Genomic DNA, 15,243 nt, shown 5'->3' on the forward strand with positions numbered 1-15,243 from the left:
TAAAAAGGCCTTAATAAAAACAGATTAATTACTGCAAAATAAGAGCTATTAGAATCCTAAAGGCATATATGCATTCAGTCTCAAGGGCTGAATGGAAAGACCTCATCTAGAAGGCAAGCTCAGTCTCTCTGCTGATGTGAAATAAACTAGTCAACAGCCTGGTAGGCCTGTGAGCTTCATGTAAACAAACATCTGTTGGAAAAAAGTATCTTATTTTCTGTGGTTGACTGTGTTTGTAAAGAGAATTTAGGGAGTAGACTGAAATATTTGATGTCACAGCTAGCTGGGGCCCTCAGAGTAATAGTCAGGATTCTTTTATTACTTAGGTAAAAACCAGTTCAGGCTTCTGGCAAATGGCTATTCGGGGATATTTCAACAAGGTTTGTGATTTGAAGTTCTTCCAGACATTTCTAGTGTAATGCTAATCGGGATTCACACTGCTTGAAATCATATATGTGAATGATGTTCCTCTGGGCTCTACAACACCCACTTATTATGCAGCAAACTGTAAAGAAGCTGTGAAAACCCTGTGTTTTGGCCACAACTTTTCCCATAACTAAAGTGTACGTTTCTTTTAATCCAGAGCTGGTGGTACTGAATATGTTATTTTAAATCAGTCATAGCACTTTGCTTGAAGTTATATTTTAATGCTATTTTCTTTAAAAAAAAAATGCTTCCTTATGTTATACAGAAGCTGTCAGATACTGTCTTTCTTTCTTGATTTTCATGTTTTGTCATCAAATTATTTTGACTGGAATTTCAGGCTAATCATGGATATATATGAAACCCTAGGATGACTAGAAACAAACTGGTAAGAGAACACCGGACAAAATTTGAAAAGATTAAAAAGATTTTCTATGCTTTCCTGAGTTATATGCAAGCATTTAAACATATAAAACTACACAGGGATTTCTGCATCTCCCAAGCATGGCATCGAGCACATAAGAACTACCATACTGACAATTCTTAAAACAGCTCATTAATTATCTTGATTCAGAAGTTTCAGAATGTATTGCTATTACTATTAGCAAATCTTCTATCAACTGAGGTTTTAGCTTAAAAAAATTTTGAAATAAGACAAAAGTTCATATAGGAAAACTTCTGATATTCACAAATATGAGACAAAAATAGTGCTTATCAGATATGTGTGCTGAGTTTAATACAGACATCGGCTATTCTTCCCTCCTTTTGCCTATTTGCCCACTCAAATCCATTCATCCATCCATCCATCCATCCATCCATCCATCCATCCATCCATCCACCCACCCACCCACCCATCCCCAACTATTCATCTAAGAAACACATGCTCGGCACTCTGTTGGACACCTGAGTAGGCCTTTGGGAGGTGATTAGATTATGCAGGTGAAGCCCTCATGAAAGGGATTGGTTTCCTTACAAAACAGATCCCAGAGTACTCCCTTGCCCTTGTGAAGACACAGTATGAAGGCAGTTATCTATGAACCCGGAAGAGGGTCCTCACTAGACACTGAATGTTGGTACTTCTTGGATCTTGGAATTCCCAGCTCCCAGAACTGTGAGACATATATGTTTGCTGTTTAGGCAGTCCAATCTATGGTATTCTGTTATAATAGCCTGAACTGACTAGGACAAGCAGTGAACCAAACAACATTCTTATCTTCAAAGTGTTAATACTTGAGCAGACGAGAAAGATAACCAACAGTCAAGCAAATGAATTTTGAGTAACAAAATTTTAGGTAGTGATGGGTGCTATGAAGAAAAAGCAAAAAAGGAAAGAAAATGACTGCAGAAGATAGGGGCTATTTAGATATGTTCAGGGAAAGCCTCCTCGAGAAGCAAAGAAGCAGCATTCTGTTATTAATAGTTATGAGTATGACTTGTATTTATGAAAATGGTACATCCTTCTATTTGATGGCTGTCAGTGGAACACTTGTTGGAGGCCTAAATAAGCTAAGAAAATGAATAGTTTGGTGCCAGTATTAATTCCACAGAGATTTCTATACAACAGCATTTCAATGTACAAAGAGATTTTCCCCATTTCCCAAATCTAAGACAAAAGGAAAGTTTGATAATGAATACATTCTGAATCAACGAAGTGGCTCCACTGAGTGATCAAAGATAATATTAAGCTTGATATTTTTCTTTTCCATGAGGCAGTTTTGTAGCCATTCCTCTCACAATGCAAGCTTCATAAGCAAAATGCAAAGATGATCAAAATACTATCTTAGGTGGACAACATTCATTAAATTATATAATGAATAAGAAGGTGCTCTGAAAAGCATAAAAGCACTATGTAACAATAAGGGATTATTGTTACTGTTATCAACTAACTCACCTGAACATGAAGGAAGCTGATCATAGTCCTGTGATGTTCTGTTAGTTTTGATATTTTCACCTGGTAACCTTCTAGCAGGAGGCAAAGGAACTTGGCCACTTGCTAGATCAACAAAGGGATCTTAAAAATAAAAACAAATTTCAAATTAAAAGGATGATCTCTGTTGACTGGCTGAAGAAAAAGACTCTAGAATTATTTCATGAAGATTATGGCTTTCAAAAACAAATTAGAGAATTAAATTCATGACTGATATTAACCATTGTTTACTGCCTGCATATTTTCAAATTTATTCATCACTTGCTTAAATATGCTCTTCACATTTATTTCCAGATAATACCAACTACTTGTTTTATATTTATATTTTGCAGATATCTTGTTTAATTATAAGATTGTTGACAATAAAAAGAGTTTCTAAATTTCATTTTCTGTCCCAATCCAACCTGTACAATATAGAAGTTCTAAAGTAAAAGCAAAAAACAAACAAACATACATAAAACCATGGGTTTGGATCCTCCCTGTAAGAGTATTATCAAATTACTTGATCTCTCTAAGCACTGGGCATACAAGATTTGTAAAACAGACCTGAAACTCTGGATGTGTGTGGATTAAATGAATTTGTGTGTGTAAAATCTTCTGTACATACAAGGTGCTTATTATTACATTGGGCATCCTATGCTTAACATCATTGTTGTTAGTTGGCTCACAAAATAGTCAATTTAATTGTTAAAATTATGCCATTTAGTAATTAATATTTGAATATACAGTAAAATGTGATAATTTACCACCTTGGCAGTCAGAGACAGGGCATCTGAAATAGTAAAAAATATGATATTTACTAACTGGAACTAAAGGGAGAAAAAGAGATTTTGTCAATGTTGCTGTATTAAATCATTAACACCATAAATCCAACTGGTTTAACATTCATAGTATTACATGGGTTTAAATTCTTAGAGAATTGATTCCCTTTTTGAGTAGAAGAACATTATATCTGAAAACCTCGGTTCACTAATAATTTATCTAACTATCATTCCCACCTCAGGCTCTGCTGCTTTCCTCTCATAGTACTTTTATGTTGTCGGTATCTCTGAAAGCACCATCAATTCTTCTAAGAACAGGGATCTCCGGGATCTTGTCTTACTCCTCATGTTTGAATTATACCTCCTAACTCAAACATAGCACCTAGAACACTCCTGGCAAATAGCTTGCACTTAATATTTACTTTTAACTACCACAAATAAATCCACACAAATTCAGATTGTTCACAAATTCAAAATCAGTAAAACCTGAATTGCTAATGTAAAGCAAAAATTGTAAATATTAAAGAAGACCTGATTGAATTTCACTGTTTTAACTTCCACTCCCATTAGACATTAATAATATGTAAGTATTTGATTATTTAAGATGAAAACATATGCTTAAATATTGCCTATTTTTATATTAGGTTTTGACTGGATAATGTAAGGCAGGATTTGAAGCCATTATCTTTTCACCTTTTTTGCAGTATAATAATTATCACCAGCTTTGCTGAGGACTTTCTGACTTAGACAAGGTTCTTTAACTTGTTTTCGTTAATTTCAAGATTAAAATAACTCTTAGATTTTGAGTTTTCAATATTTGAAGAATTGATGGTCCAGCTCCATTATTTTCCCAGAAATATTTTTAGGAAGGAATAAGAAGATAAATCGCATGAGACAAATGTTGATCTTTTGGTTTGTTAGAGAAACCAAAGGAAACAAATACGGTGATTTCAGCATAAATTTTGAAATCTCCCAAATTTCAAAAACTAGATATTTCATAAAATTTACTTCAGGTTCTTGTAGACTCTAAATGCCCCTGATATAACATTAAATCAGAGGAAAGACTGTCTTTTACAATACATACACTTGCTTATTTCTTTACGGGAAATTTATAGGCTTGTCAAATACGCTTAATGCTATTTCTAATCATCTATTTAAGGTTAAAAAGTAAACTCTGGAGACATTTCAGAGCCATAAATAGATAGACTACAAAATATACCACTCTACTATATTCTTCCATTAAACTATATTATTTTAAAAGTACTAGATACACTCAAAATATTATTATAAATAGCAAAAATACCTGCTTATGGTTCTATTTTGAATCATTATCATTTCTATCTTGCATCATATCCTAAGTTTGCTATTTGGCAGCCATAGGGTAAACTGGGCTCTCTAAAGCAAATTATAAAGTTGGAAGCATTCAGGCTTTAAAGGGAAAGACATTAGATATAACACAATTGCTACACAGAGTACAGTAATTACCAGTTGTCCCTGAAAAGAAAATTTTGTAAAGTAATAATACTTTTCTAAAATAAATTCTTCAAAACTTCAAAAACTACGGAAAAATATTATATCCACAGGATTAAAACAAACTGAAATTATCACAGCCAATTTATCATTTATATAGTAATAAGCGTTTGAGAAATAAATGGATACATACAAAGGTATTAATCTGTTCTAAAAAGCAAAGTACTACTGCCTGTGATTTATAGTATAGCATTGCAAAACTGAAAATTTAATACTTATTTGGGAGATTATAAAAAACTAAGGGAAGACTGGGAGGAAATGGTTTGCTACTTAAAAAAGAAATGAAATATATATCAATAAAAATTACACTGCATACAAATATTTAATAATTATATATAATGCTCATGACATATTAACTGGAAAATGGTTATAAACAGCATGTACTATGAGAAATAAATTTTACATAAATGTGAACTTACATACTCATAGGCAAAAACAAAAACAAAAAAATAAAGAAGGATACCTAACAATGATTATCTTTAGTAGGAGGAAGTATGAGGTTTTTTTGTTTGTTCGTTTTTTTGAGAGAGTGTTGCTCTGTCACCCAGGCTGGAGTGGAGTGGTGGAATCTTGACTCACTGCAACCTCCGCCTCCTGGGCACAAGCTGTTCTCTTGCCTCGGCCTCCCAAGTAGCTGAGACTACAGGCACGAGCCACCAATCCAGCTAATTTTTATATTTTTGTAGAGTCGGAGGTTCGCCATGTTGGCCAGGCTGGTCTCAAATTCCTAAGCTCAAGCAATCTGCCTGCCTCAGCCTCCCAAAGTGCTGGGATTACAGGCATGAGCCACCATACGTGGCCCGGAATGTTTTTCTTAATTTTTTTTTCTTCACTATCTGAAATATTTTCCAAATTTTTACCAAGTGTAAAAACAGAGGCAAATAAAATTAAATATTTAAAACAATGGCAAATTTCCTCCCTGGCTGTCAATAAACCACCTGGAAAATTTATCAATTATCCCCCAAATTTTAATAGAGTATATCAAAGCAGAAATTAATTGCTAGAAAAGGTTTGAAGAGCCATTTAGGTGAAACAAAGTTCTCCCCTCTTTGCTGCCCTCATGCGTTAGCTCACGTTCTTATCTTGGTATGTAATGATCTACCATTGGTTTAAATCCTCCAGTGTCAGATAACTCACTACACTCGGGTAGAACAATTCGTAATGATTTAGGAAACTTCTTTGTAGGATGAACGCAATTTTCATTCTTAACATTTCCCATTGATCTTACTCCTACCTTCTGAAGTGACATGGAAGAAATATAATCCTTCTTTCCCAAATATTGTAACCAAAGACAAATCTCATCTACATCCAAGGTCTTCTCTTCTCTGAGCCAATTCTCAGTTCTTTTAATCCACTCTAGTTTACTTTATCACCCTGGTTACACTCTTTTGAGAATACCCCAGCCCAGCATATTTCAAACTTGAATATGCATCAGAATCACCAGGAAGGCTTGTGACCACTGGGTCCCATTCCCAGGGCTTCTGATGTATTAAGTCTTGAATTTTCATTTTAAAGCAAATCCCCAGGAGGTGTTAATGTTGTGAATCTGGAGAATACCATTTGAGAACCGCTGCTCTAGCCCATTAACGCTTCAATGTCTGCCTGGTCTCCGCAAACGCTGAGCGCTGTGGAGGACTTCACTCCTCAGATTTGAATTCTGTGAGTTCAAGTCCCAAATGGCATGAGCTTCCTTATCATGACGATGCTTTATAAAGACTGTAGTCAACAAAACCCCTAAAACCTTTTCAACAATTGTTGCTAGTGATCTGGATTTTCTTCATATTTTACTCATGCATTTCTGGATCCAAGAATAAAACTTTCATTTATCTTTAATAAAGTCAATTTGGCTAGCTTTCAGAGTTTAACTGTGACTTTAGATAAGATCTTCAAATGAGATTACAGGTTAGAGAAACAGCAAAAGAAAGGTAGCATAAGGACTGACAAAACACTGTATTTTGTGCACTGCACAAACACACCTAGTTATGGTTATGAGAAGGACTTAAATACAACCTTTGTTTTGTTTCTTGAGTCCTGGCCTGGCACAAAGTAGACAGAGGGGTGTCTACTTCAATTCACCAGCAAAAAGGAAGTACTTTTTTGTAATATGGAAAAAAGCACATATACACTAGTGGTAGCCTTGGAATTGGAGACAAAAAAATATAAAGCTTTGGTTGAGGGCTTCAGGTTTTGTTAAGAAACAATTGGCCTGTCCAAAATTGATGGCTCATGTACAGCTGTAGGCATTACTATTCTGCCAAAAGAAATCTTGTACGAAAGCCTAAAATAGGAAAAGAGATAAAAGAAGAACGAGAGCCCTGGCTCTGCTTGCCCTGCCCCCTTGATCCTACAAGAGTCCTGAGGCTCTTTTGCAGAGACATAGGACACTGCAGTTTGACAATCACTACTATATAGAAGTCAATGAGCTATAAGGCTGAAAAGCTGAACCTGGCCCAACTGTGCAGGGCACTGAATGCTGGAATAAAAGTGTAGGCTTGATTAGGCACTTAGTATAATATCGTAAGAAAATTCAACCTCTTTTCCTAAGACACCTATCATTTGTCTTTAATTAGAAATAATTATTTCCTCAGGAAACCAAATCTCAGTAATGTTTAGAAAACATGTATCATTACACCAGACTAAGATTTCACAGACTGAACAATGAAAACAACAGCAAAATGCTCACAGAGTTTGTTTAAATTTAGCAGTCCCTTTTATTTACCTTTTATAGTTCTAAAACTACTGAGTTAAACTTTAGCATTTGTAGCATATTCTTAATAAAGTCAATTCTTAGGGAGAAGAACTGCTATCGAGAATCTTTTACATTTTTTTAGACAGTATAATGTATTAAATACTTTGCAAAACAATATTCAAATGCTCATTTATCAGCCAAAAAAACCTTTATGCTCTATGATACTATGTAACAGCATTAAAATATTAAAATATTTCTTTTGAAAAGGAGGAAAGTTAATATACATGGCTTTAAATTTGAATCAAAATAATTGTCACAATGAAAGGCATAAAGGGGCTGGGTGGTTGACGTCTGTAATCCTAGCATTTTGGGAGGCTGAGGCGGGGGGATCACATAAGGCCAGGGGTTCGAGACTAGCCTGGCAAACAGGGTGAAACCCCATCTCTACTAAAAATATAAAAAATTAGCGGAGTGTAGTGTTGCACACCTATAATCCCAGCTACTCAGGGGGCGGAGGCAGGAGAATCACTTGAATCTTGGAGGCAGAGGTTGCAGTGAACTGAGATAGTACCACTGCACACTAGCCTGGGCAACAGAGTGAGACCTTGTCCCCCCCCCAAAAAAAAAGTCATAAAGGATCTGGTACCAGACTAGAAATGTGTCATGTAAATGACATGAAAGACTGGAAAAGGAAGAAAAAAAGTTGCCTGTTTTTTTTTTTAGAAATACTTATTGTAAGGGATGTCAACATTATTTGGAACAGAATTAGAATATGTCCATGTATTAAGAGGGTCAAGAGAGAGTCAACAGGCTTGAACAACATTGCCCTAACTCCCATGCTAGCCTGACACTCTAAGTTAAGGATAACTGTTGTTGAGCTCCCTGGCAGCCATGCAAACACAAAACAGGCAAATCTATAAAATAAGTAAAACAGTTTATAAAACTTGCATTTTAGCTAATAAGAGGGGACATTTTCATTTTAAACTAGTAATTTTTTGGCAGTTAATCCTGAGGGGTATCTTTACGAAGATTTTTACATAAAAGGAAAAGAACAATTAAGATAAAATAAATAAAACCTGTTACAATTAATTCTCTTGACAAAAACAGGTAAAAGTGTATAATTGTATAAAATATTCTCTTCTATTATAGCTCTTTGAGAGCTTGACTTTATTTTTCAAAAATGCCACAACATCAAAGTTTCATCTACTGGGGCTTAAGTTACATATACAAAAGGTGACAGGAGAGCCAGAAACTATCCTGAACTTAGCATCAGGAAGTTTAAGTAACTAAGATTTAGAATGACTCATTGTTCTAAAAATTATGTTAAAGTCTATGTATAAGACAAAGTTTTGAATAAGTGAAAAAAAAAATAGCAAAATATAGCAGTGTTGACATGTAGCTATATGAATAAAAGCCTAAGCAGTTATGATATGGTTTGGCTCTGAGTCCCCACTCAAATTTCATTTTGGGTTGTAATCCCCACGTGTTAGGGAAGGAACTGGTGGGAGGTGACTGAATCATGGGGGTGGTTCCCCCATGCTGTTCTCATGATCGTCAGTGCTCATGAGATCTGGTTTTTATGAATGTCTGGCATTTCCCCTACTTGCTCACTCTCTCTTGCACCTGCTGCCATGTAAGACGTGCCTTGCTTCCCCTTCACCTCTGCTGTGATTGTATGTTTTCTGCGGCCTCCCCAGCCACACAGAACTGTGAGTCAATGGAACCTCTTTTCTTTATAAATTACCCAGTCTTGGGTAGTATCTTTATGGCACTGTGAAAACGGACTAATACACTATATTTCCTGCTTGCACTGGAATGGGTTATGACACTAGTGCTTTAATTGGCAGCATCCAGTGAACTCATGAGGTCCCAGAGGTCAGGAGGCATCTATCACAAGTGGGTAAACAGTGAATGGCTCAATCAATATTTACTGATGAAAAATTAAGCAGAGGATTATTCTTGAAAAATAAACCACTTTAAGAAAGTGAAGCTGTGTATTCAAGTTGTATGTCCATAACTTGTGTGTCTTATCAAAACTCTTCAAACTTTCTAAACTATCAAACCAAGTAAAGAAAAAAACACTAAGAAAAACGAATGGTAGACATGACTAATAATCAACTGAGGAAACTGATAAGGGAATCAGTTGGGAATAAAGATTCTCAAGTTTCCATGAGGCATATATGTAGCTAAAGGACAAACTGAGCACTTTTTAAAGATTTTCATGATTTATGTCATGTAGAAATGTAAGGAACTCATGAAAACAAGAATATCTTTACCCTATATTTTCCCAAACCAAGTCCAGGAGGCAAAAGTTTCAGGGCACAGTATCACTAACAGGACAGACTGGAACTGTTAATTAGTATCAGCAGATTCCATATAACAATTTATTTTCTTTTTCCTGATAATTCTAACTAATGCAGCCCATGGTTTATTAAGTCTTCATTTTTATTTCAGATCCTCTTTTGAAATTTTAAAATATACTAACATAAAAAATTAGTTTACTAATATTAAACTAATAATTATATAATATATAATGTATAAATATATAAATAAATATTAAATAGCATTAAATAGTTACTAAGAAAAACTTAGTTTTCCTTTGAATACCAATAATTAGTGAGTAGATACACACCGAGGCATTAAAAATATCACAAAAAAAATAAAATGCAGCTATTTCAGAAAAACTTCTCTATTCATGTGATAACAATGTAATTTACCAAAATCTTATGTTTTGAACAAAATTATGACACTAAGGCATATCTAGTAAAATTTTAAAAACCTATTAAAAACCATTGCATTGGGAATCAGGAGACAAAGTCTAAATATGGTTCCCATTACTATTAGCTTAACCCCTTAGCAGTTCTGGTTCTCAGGGTTGCATTTTGTAACATAAGGAGGTTTCTGGACTGGACAATCTCTATAGCATCATTTCTACATTCTGTAGTTCTTTATTGCTCTTTCCATCTCTCTAATTCTGTTGGCATTAGACCAATCAACTGACAAACAAATGTACCCACAACTGCTACTTTTACAACCCAGGAATTTTTCTGTTCTGTTAGGAAGGTAGAGACTAATGAATCACTAGCATTTATTTGATAGTACGGTTTTGGAAATATTTTTGCTTTAAGCGAATAGTTTTCTTTGGCTTTTCCCTCCTACCTGAAGGAAGAAGAAAAAGATCCTGTCCTGAGGATGGCCGGCTACTGGAGCCAGGAGGTTTCGAATGTTCAATGAGACTATGCCTTGCAGGAGGTGGGGGAGGTGGGAGAGATGGAGGGAGGGCATCAAAAGCATCTTCACCTGCATTTAAAGAAAGGTCGATATCAGCAGCAGAACTTCATTAATCAAAATACACAGCATCAAACAAAAGTAATAACTGATTTTCTCTTGCTGCTTATAAAGAATTTCACTCGCAGGGTTTATCCAGCAGTTCACCAACTTTGATAATGGGATCTAATTATTTTGTGGGAGATTCTGGAGAGAAACACACACACACACATACATACAAACATACATACATACACATACACATACATATAAACACACCCATGCAAATTTTTTCTATCAGGCCTTTTTGTAAAAACCAGCATTGTAACTTATGAAACAGCTCATAGTTCACTTGTAACCTTTATAATATTAAGACTCAGAGTTTGAACTAAAAATTATTATCAGTCACACCATGAAAACAGGATTTTCTGTGTAACAAAAAGAGTTCGCAGCCTTTAATTTGAAAATCACATCAAATACATATAATTTAATGTCACAGAATAGTTTAGATTATCCCATATAGTTTATTCCACTGGATTTTAATTTATTTAACCCCATATTTGATATGCTGTCAAAATATATAAAATGTACCTAGAGCAGAGGAATATATTTTTCAATTTATCAGATTTAGCTACAGAAGAAGAGCTAAATATAGAAACTTCTCTGGTTCCAAATACTACTTACATTTGCATATTTCCCAGCTTTAATAACTAGAATGTTGCAGCATATTTTTATATCTATTTATTTGTCCCCTGACACACCTTACTATTCTACTCACAGTTTTCATTACCTTGAGTCTTCAAAAAAAAAAAAAAAAAAAAAAAAAAAAAAGCATATGTAATTTTGTAAGCTATCACAAAATACTTTATGAATGAGACAGGGTATACATAAACACATATTCTAATAATAAAAATTCATGTTTTTAAGTTGAATGATTCAAACATAATGGCATATTTAAAGAAAAATGAGGCTGGATGTGGTGGCTCATGCCTGTAATCTTAACACTTTGGGAGGTCGAGGTGCGTGGATCACGAGGTCAGGAGATCTAGACCATCCTGGCCAACATGGTGAAACCCTGCCTTTTATTTGTATAAAATATAAAATATTAGCCGGGCTTGGTGGTGGGGCACACCTGTAATCCCAGCTACTCTGGAGGCTGGGGCAGGGGAATCGCTTGAACCCGGGAGGCGGAGCTTGCAGTGAGCTGCGATTGTGCCACTGCACTCCAGCCTGGTGACAGAGCAAGACTCCGTCTCAAAAAAAAAAAAAAAAAAAAAAAAAGATATTACTGTTTACTGAACTTGCTTTAGAAAAAATTTGCAGAATAATTTCTTCAATCATCCTATTTTTCTTATTAGCATATCTGAAGATGCAGAAGAGAGTTTTGCTATCATTTTAAACTTTAGCTATTTCCCACATTATCATATTTATTCAAATCTTTTTTCAGCCCTTAAACATCAGGCACCATGCCAGGGTCATGCATGATATGAAAATCAAAATTATAAGGCTCTGACTCAAGGAGCTGAGATTCCATGAAAGGAGCTTAAGAAAAAGCTCACAAATAGGTATGAGTTACAGGTGAAAGTGTTCGATTGGTCCCATGAAAGAGACATATGCATTGGATGAAGAAAGAGAAATGTAGACAAGCAGTATTCAGTGAAGTATTGAAGAACAGAAAGTACTGGGATATCAGAAGGCTCAAAAATTTATTTGTCAAATGTAAGGGCAGGATTGTCTAAGTAGAGTAAATAGTATGAAGAAAAAATGACATGCACAAGAAGACCTAGAAAAAGGCCAAGGTAAAAAGACAGGTTGGAGAATCTATCTACTTTGTCTTATAAAGTAGTCACCCATCCACATATAGCTATTTAAATTTAATGAAAAGTCAGTTCCATAACCACATTTAACCCATATGCAAATATACAGATCCTTTACATCAACACAGAAAGCTTTATTGAACAATGCTTATCCAGGTGATGAAGATCTGGGTAATATGTCTAAAATCAGTGTGCAGAAAGAAGTGGAAGGGAGAGAAAGACTGTAGGTAAGAAAGTTAGGAGGCTTTTGTAATTGATGTAGATGGGAATACAGTCCTGAACTATGGAGTGAACAGGAGCGAAAGATACTGCTATTGTGTCATTCAAAATACTAGTCAGTGGTACTTGTGAGAAAATGGAAGGGCTCATTTCGTATTTCTGGTGGCCTAACAGCCAGTTCAGAAAAGCTTGTAAATTGATTTTCTTCAGATATTATTTTATGTTACAATGACTTGTTATTGTGAAGCCTTATGTAAGGTGTGCAGACATTCTAACTGTCTTCTAAAAACAGGATGAGATGCTTCCTAATTAATGAAATTAACAGTGACACTGGCACCAGTCAACTTCAACATACATACATACCTACGTGTACCTTCACCTGTGGATACACACAAATACACATAGGATGTTTCTTCATATTGTAATTTGAAACAAGGAAATTGAGAGTTTTTTGAATGTGTTATAGTTGTAATGATTAGAATAAAACAGAATTTATTATCAGTTCTCTACATATAACTATTTAATTTTGCATAATTTAATTAGCATAAGTGGAACTGCTCATGCTACAAGAAAAGCAAGTTCATATTCATTAAGAATTATTATACTTAAAGAAAATTTCAATACTTCAAGTCATCACTTCAAAACTATTAGAGCACAAAGCTCTCACGTGTTTTTAGACTACATTTAGTATGGACAAAACAACTTGCTTAAAACCTGACTGATGCCCAACTATTACACTACTACTTTAATCATCTACATGGAGTAATGGTCTCGTGAACTTGGGAGTCACCATCCCTGGAGAACCCATTCTAATTTCAGGCACATTCACAACCCAGTGAGTCTGTGTTATAGTGAACTCTGAATTCTGAAAATTCTGAAATTAAGAGAAGAAGGAGGGGTGGGTTGTTTAAAATGTTTTTAAAGGTTTCAACCTAATGGAGGGATGAGAAGATCATAATCAGAGGGCGTCCTGTTGAGTGAAGAACCATGCTTTGGATTGTCCCGAGTTGGAGGCCTGGCAGGTGGTAATGGCACTGGATCAGAGGCTGAATCAAAAACATCTCCTAGAGGATAACACAAAACCTTAATGTATTTTCAGTACAATGGCATGAAATTTTGCCTTTAAATTCTGACCATTAAGATGTACATCACAAAGGAAATTATATTCTATACGTACCCTTTAAATATATGCCTAAGTCAGGGATGTTTGATTTCTTCTCTGAAGATGGACCGTGTGTTCCATTCAGTATACAGTGACCATTATCACAAGACCTAAAGGACAGTTCACAATAAAATCATATAAGGAGAATACTTTCCAATGAAAAGTAATTCAAGAGGTAGAGAGAACTAGAATTCCTGCTCATTTAATAAAGTTTGAACATATATTTTCTTTTCTGGAAAAATTATCAGTAATAACATCAAGATACTCCTTATTTTAAAATGTAGAAGTAAATATCTGAAGGAACACAGTCTCTTTTTGTAAACTATAACCAAGAATTACAAAGGCCACAAAAATTGTTGATATCCTAAACACATATGTAAAATTAACTTATCTCTGTGGAGGAATTCAATAGAACCTGGTCAAATTTTTGAAGTAAAAAAAGAAGTATGTGCCAAGGCAAAAACATATAGCGGTCTCAATGACTTCATTACTTGTTGATAGTATTTAATATCACATTTTAGGTTCTGTAACTGAAAATTTCCTTATAATAAAAATAAGCTACAGCCCATAAAAGAAAAAAAACTATTAAACTTTCAGTAATTCCATTATAATTCTGACAGGAACATTCAAAGAACTAGAGCCTGTGGTACTATTTCACCACTGCCAAGAACAAAATTCTGGTCCTCTGACACTGCAAAAAATGACTTCAGCAAAGTCCTCGGGTACATGACAAGCACAGTATTTTAATGTGTTTGTAAAGGGTACTACTTACTAGAAAAGTATGCTTGAGTTGTTGCGGCTTTTTCTGTTTTGTTGTGCGTGTGTGTCTGTGTGTTGCAAAGGCTGGAGTGCAGTGGCACGATCTTGGCTCACTGCAACCTCCGCCTGTCAGGTTCAAGCAATTCCCGTGCCTTAGCCTCCCAAGTAGCTGGGATTGCCAGTATGCATCATCACGCCCAGCCAATTTACTTTTATTTTTTAGTAGAGACAGGGTTTTGTCATGTTGCCCAGGTGGTCTCAAACTCCTGGCCGCAAATGATCTGCCCACCTCAGCCTCCCAAAGGGGGCTGGGATTACAGGTGTGAGCCACTGCACCCAGCCGAATTGTTGGTATTAATTCTTTGGAATCATACTGTGAACACAATGGCTAAAATTGGGCCATGGGAAGATAGCAGCAGGAAGAGAAGATAGGGAGCATATTTTGCTTCAGTATATAGCTCTATAACAATCAAGTGACACAGAGCTATAGAAATCAGAGTTTACATTTTACTTTCCTCTGATTTACTCTGAATTTTTAGAGCAAAGTAAAAGTGCATATGTAATGGAGGAGATGTGGATATTTGAATAGATAATGCAAGAATGCTTCATCTGAAATTCATTTCTATTCTCTCTGGTGGCCACTTCTCTTTAAGGGGCCAGATATAGTTCATTTAAAAATAGTTATCATG

General features: G+C 35.2%; 1 protein-coding gene across 12 annotated transcripts in view; it reads right to left on the minus strand.

Annotated features, from left to right (window-relative positions):
- CBLB (Cbl proto-oncogene B) overlaps window positions 1-15,243 on the minus strand; it is a 214,594-nt gene that overhangs the window by 11,986 nt on the left and 187,365 nt on the right. For 7 of the 12 annotated variants that reach the window (XM_038003260.2, XM_038003261.2, XM_038003255.2 and 4 more), the window contains 4 exons: window positions 13,811-13,905; window positions 13,566-13,697; window positions 10,490-10,630; window positions 2,315-2,434 (listed from right to left, as the gene is read on the minus strand). In XM_038003260.2, coding sequence (XP_037859188.1) covers window positions 2,315-2,434; window positions 10,490-10,630; window positions 13,566-13,697; window positions 13,811-13,905 — 488 coding nt within the window. The remainder of the gene's footprint in view (window positions 1-2,314; window positions 2,435-10,489; window positions 10,631-13,565; window positions 13,698-13,810; window positions 13,906-15,243) is intronic. The other 5 variants (XM_038003262.2, XM_038003257.2, XM_038003253.2 and 2 more) reach the window with 1 other exon arrangement.

The sequence above is a fragment of the Chlorocebus sabaeus genome, chromosome 22 (genome assembly GCF_047675955.1).
Source record: "Chlorocebus sabaeus isolate Y175 chromosome 22, mChlSab1.0.hap1, whole genome shotgun sequence".
Classification (NCBI taxonomy): domain Eukaryota; kingdom Metazoa; phylum Chordata; class Mammalia; order Primates; family Cercopithecidae; genus Chlorocebus; species Chlorocebus sabaeus.